General features: G+C 37.5%; 1 protein-coding gene across 2 annotated transcripts; it reads left to right on the top strand.

Moving 5' to 3' along the window:
- Positions 1-302: 302 nt before the first annotated feature.
- Positions 303-3,678, top strand: LOC133393930 (uncharacterized). Of its 2 annotated transcripts, XM_061661131.1 has the most exons (3): positions 303-1,080; positions 1,165-1,624; positions 1,697-3,678. In XM_061661131.1, the coding sequence occupies exons 1-3, from the start codon at positions 939-941 to the stop codon at positions 2,010-2,012; spliced, it is 918 nt and encodes a 305-aa protein (XP_061517115.1). In that variant the 5' UTR covers positions 303-938; the 3' UTR covers positions 2,013-3,678. The 2 variants fall into 2 exon arrangements, with proteins under 2 accessions (XP_061517115.1, XP_061517116.1); XM_061661132.1 differs by having other exon boundaries at positions 1,165-1,766.
- Positions 3,679-5,410: the final 1,732 nt, after the last annotated feature.

Here is a 5,410-nt window from a genome sequence, read left to right as displayed (position 1 = left end):
TTGCATTTTTAACCGAGATTTCGGCAACAGAAATTTAACCGAGATATTTGCCGAGATGTCAGTTGTGCAGATCTCGGCAAAAATTAACCGAGATTCGGCATAATTTTTTAAGTGTGTACAAACATAATTCGTTATTTGCGAGTTTTTATTTGTAGTCAATTTTTTATACAGGAAGTTTGGCGCTTGCTGCCGTTGCGATTTGTCGTCTGACGTTATCTGTCAAATCGCATATAAAATTTTGACGGACCTTCAAGGAATGTGTATATTAAGCTGGCCCTAGACGCTGCATTCATGTATCCCAAATGACAATCGAACAGCATCTCACTATAGCGAGCCCGATGACAGCTTGACGTTTTCATACTGAGACGCTGCCTTTGGCTGCCTCCCCCGTACTGAGCGAGCATTGTCTTTCTCATCGCCATGGTGAGCTGCAGAGGTTTGTATGGTGAGCATTCTGGCTAGCGTCAAATTTTCTCATGAGACGATCTGGCGCGCTTCATCGATCGGATGAGATGCCTTACCACATGATAGTGAGGTCGGATTTTGGATCGGCTGCCGATCTTGCTCATGTGAGTAGAACTGCGTGCTGCATGGTGAGGTGTGGGGTTGTGTGGTGTATGTGGATACCCGAGGGAGGTGAGACATTCAGCCGCGGTATTTTAAAGCGCCAAAACACTTGTTGTTCACGAACTGCATGTGTCGCTCTGCGAATCAATTTACGTTTATCTCGAAATTTTCTATAACGTTTTACAGTTTTAGGAGTGATAAAGTTATAAAAAATTGCTGAACGAATTTACGTTGCGCCAAAGCAAAACAAAATTGATTTTGCTCATCGAAAATTCGTTCAACAAAGCCAAACTGTTTTGAACATTAAAAGATCCGTAGAAGTGTTGTTTTTTTTTATTTGCCATTTCAGACGGAAGATTTAGTCGTCGAAAATGTTCCCGAAAAAGTTAAAGCGAAGTGGAGAGCTTTATAAAAAAGCCGCGAAACTGGAAGAGCAGTTTGAAAAGGAGTGGGTATTGCAAAATGATCCTGCCGGACCCAGCAGCCAGCCAGCAGCTCAGCAATCTGCCGAGGGTATTTGCTTGACTTATTATGGTTTTGCTTGATTTAAATCAATCAAAAAATCAACTAACATCTCTTTTTATTGTTTAATTGTAGATGTTGCTATGAATGAACCCTGTGAAGGTCCTGTGGCATCAATGGAAGAGGAGTATTTGGACGAAAACAATACAGATGACGAACGTGCTAGCGATGAAGGATCCATCCACAACGAAGATACTGATGGCGAAGAGTATTTAGAGGAAGAGTATTTGGAGGGAGAGTTTTTGGAGGCAGAGTTTTTGGAGGAGGCGAGCCTGGAAACTGACCCAGAAAGCGCGAAGCTACGAGACTCTTTGCGAACATGGTTTATTCGCAATAAAGTTGCTCGTAGCGGGAGTAATAATTTACTAGGAATACTGCGAAAAGCGTCTTCTCTTTCTGCTTTTTCATCTCTTCCACAGGATGTTAGGACATTGCTGAAAGCTCCGGTTAACGTCAGCGAGCAGATTACTAAGGTTCCAGGTGGAGGTGAAATGTGGTACCAAGGCGTTGAATGTTGTTTTCAACATTATTTTCGGTAAACTAATTATTGTTTAAGCAATCGTGTAATACCTTTCTAACATTAGTATTTTCTTTTATTTTTATTCAGCGATGTGGACGTACTAGAGGATGTGTTTGAGCTGAATCTTTCAGTGGACGGAATACCAATATATAACCGCAGCGCAATACAGATGTGGACTATACTAATGCAGTTGCACAATATGCCGAATGTTCCTGTTATGGTGGTTGGAATATTTTGCGGCACTTCTAAACCAAACGATGTTGAGCCTTTCCTGAGACCTTTGGTGGAGGAACTAAATAGGCTACATGATCACAAAATGAACCTAAACGGCAAAAAAATAACTGTTTCGGTTAGAGTCATAATCGCTGACTCGCCTGCACGCGCATTTATTAAACGTGAGTAATTGGAATCGCTCTTTTATTTTAATTTTAATAATGTGTATGAATTTCGTTGTACAATTTTATTGCAGAAATTTGCTACTACAACGGAGTACATGGGTGTTTAAAATGTAAATGCTGTGGTACTTCCCTAAAAACACCAAAAAAAGTTATTTTCGAGGATACAACAGCTCCACCAAGAACAGATAAGGAATTTAGAGAAGAAAAACCCAGTTCTACAGGCCATCGAAGAGGGAAAACCCCTCTTACAGATCTAAAAAAGTTCGACATGATAAAAGGTATAGCTACTAGCGATTTATTACATTTAATACAATTGGGTATTGTTTTCAAGCTTCTGTTAGGCTGGGTCGAAGGAGCTCTTGCCCCCTTTAAAAAATGGTGCAAGGAAGACATAGATGAAATATCAGAAGAGCTTATAAGTATACTGCTGCCCACAGAAATTCATAGGAAGTTTAGGTCTCTTAATTATCTTCACTTTTGGAATGGTACTGAATTCGGTAGTTTTTTACATTACGCAGGTATAGTTATAAAGATAGAATAGGTAGACTAGTATACGAACATTTTAAATTATTATATTGCGCTATAACTATATTATCATCATGGGCATTTAAGGACCAGTGGGAGTATGCCGGTACATTGTTGAGGAAATTTGTTGAGGATTATAGTGTTGTGTACGATCGCATACATCTAGTGAGTAATGTTCATCTCTTGCTTCATGTATACGAAGAGGTTAACAATTTAGGCCCTCTGATTACTTTGTCAACACATTCCTGTGAAAATATGTTACAAATAATCAAACATAGTTACGTAAAATCTGGCTACCGAAGTTTGCATCAAGCGATAGGAAAAATTATATTGTTGCGAGACATAGACACTGCAGCACAAAGAAACCAGGAAAGTATGACGTATCCTACACTTAAAGTAAAAAAGGATGAGACAATTTTGCAAGTTAGGCAAGGATTTTTGTTAAGGAAAAATTTTAAGGATTCTTGGTTTTTAACAAAAAGAAATATCATAGTTAAGTACGAAAAAGCCATCGAGGAATCAGGATCAGTCGTTGTACATGGGTATCCTTTGGTAAGACGTTTTCAAGCCTTTACTACTCCTATTGCCTCCGATAAAATCTATAACTATATTGGATACGAAAACGACATTTCAACAACGCTTCGATCTATTCCAATAACTGATATTAAATGTAAAATGGTAGCAATTAAGACAATACGAACTGGGGCTAAAGTACATTTTACGCCATTAATACATACCTTAACATAAAAAGCCTTGGTTAGGTTAGTACGGTTAAGTAGGTTAAATAGGTTAGGTAGGTTAGGTAGGTTAGGTAGGTTAAGTAGGTTAAGTAGGTTAAGAAGGTTAAGTAGATTAAGCTATAGATCATAAGCAACCGAGTAGACCCGGTATAAGGTCGGACTTAATCCAGAGGCAGAATTAAATTCTCTGTCTCAAATTTGTCGTAAGATTAGTTTAATGATAGTAGAATATAAGGTGTATATTTAAAAATATAATATAAGTACATGTAAGCTTATGTGTTGAAATCAATTTTCTTTGCCAGAGTTCTCCTTTATATTCAATGTTTTTTTAATGATATGGTAACAAAATATCTTAGTACAAAGATCAACAAATTTAAATAATTCCATTGTAATGCCTATATCTGCTAACATTATTCGCAACTTATTCAATAATCATAAATTCACACATATTTTCTGGCTCAGTACAGCTCTAACGTTAAACGTTATATTTTTGTGAATGTGAAGGATGGATGAAATAATGAATAAGGTGATGAATAAACAAAAACACGAGGAATTAACCACGTTAATTCATTAATTGCGACAAAATTATTTGCAGATTGCAGCAAAAAAAGCGGTCCTACCCATAAATCTTTTAGATTCATATTTAATACCTTTTCTACGTAGCTTTTGGGTTTTTTAAATTTAAACGATCTTTTCCGTATCGCAATTTCAATTTGAAGAAATCAACAACGTCTTCTTCAGTTGCCTCTTTCAATGAATTGCTACCAATAGATCTGAAAAGTTCTAAAAGATTTGTATATGATGCTAAAGGAATTTTAGGGTTACTTATCGGGCCGCCTTTCCAGTTACAACCTGCAAACAACTCTGGGCAGAAGATCATGTCACGTGAATCATTCATCCTGTTTTTCATATCTCCTTTCATCATGTTATGATCCAACCACTGATATATTTTAACTTTGTAATCTTCGTCTGATCCTATTCTTTGGTTGAAATCATCTAAATCCTTCTTATTTTCTAGCTTCTTAAATCCCTCAGGGGGGTTAGTTTTTACTCCTTTTCCATCACAAACTACACTGCTTAGCTTCTCAATATAAACTTGTAGCTGGAAAATGTTTTTCGATTGTTTAGCCATCTTTTCTTGAAATAGATTTTGGCTTTCTTTGATCTCTAAAATTTCTAATTTCTGTTGGCTCAATTCGCTAAGGATAGAGTTTTGTGTTTCTTGAATTTTCCTCAACATTTCCATTATTGCGTTAGATGCGTTACATGATTTATCACTTACTTCACTGGCACTTGCTTGCCCTTGCTGCTCTTCCTCATACGGGATTAGTTCATCCATAAAATCATCTATTGATGAAATAATTTCCTCGCCTTCTCGTCGCAGGCGTTTATTATTTTGCTGAATATCCATATTCCCTAAAATTTAAAGAAATGAAAGATATTATACCCATTTTTCGAAAGCGCTCAAGTTCACACTCCGTATACACACCTGTACAATTTTTCAGTTTGGCTTTGTATGTGTTTTTGTTCGTCCTCTGCTTTTGTACCGCTCTATACAGGATGGTAAGCAAGTCCCGAGATGGTTTCACGCAAATGATGGTGGAATACCAAGACGGGCGTACACAGTTCGATTCGATCGAGCGATGATGTGATGGTAAAACTATAATGCTCTTCTCTCTCACAATAATCTAACAATTCGCTCTTCTTCTCTTCTACAGCTCTCTCCACACGATGCACAACGCCTTGGAAAACAAGTGCCAATATGGATCCTTGACATACACATACACATACACAATAATCCCATGTAGCAAAATCAATATCTCAAGCAAGATTGATAATAAAATCAAGATCATTTTTTTTCCCTTTCCGTTCAAGGTTTTTATTTTAATTTCATCTTGTTATCAAATCACCTTGTGCCCGCATGCTCCGGAGCTCATATTATCTCACTTCTCATTCTTCACATCTCATCACTGGGTCGCCTCGCGATGAGAAGATCGGATTTTGATTCAATCCGAACCAAAATCCGATCCTGTCAAAAATCTGTCATTTTTTGGCCAATTTTTAGGGGGTCCCATTGTCATTTGGGATGCGGCTACAAATGACAGCTACAAATTTCCATTGTTCTCGATCTGTCAGCT

The sequence above is a fragment of the Anopheles gambiae genome, chromosome 3, assembly GCF_943734735.2.
Source record: "Anopheles gambiae chromosome 3, idAnoGambNW_F1_1, whole genome shotgun sequence".
Lineage (NCBI taxonomy): Eukaryota > Metazoa > Arthropoda > Insecta > Diptera > Culicidae > Anopheles > Anopheles gambiae.
Note: the sequence above shows the minus strand (reverse complement) of the source record. Positions and strands in the feature narration are given on the sequence as shown.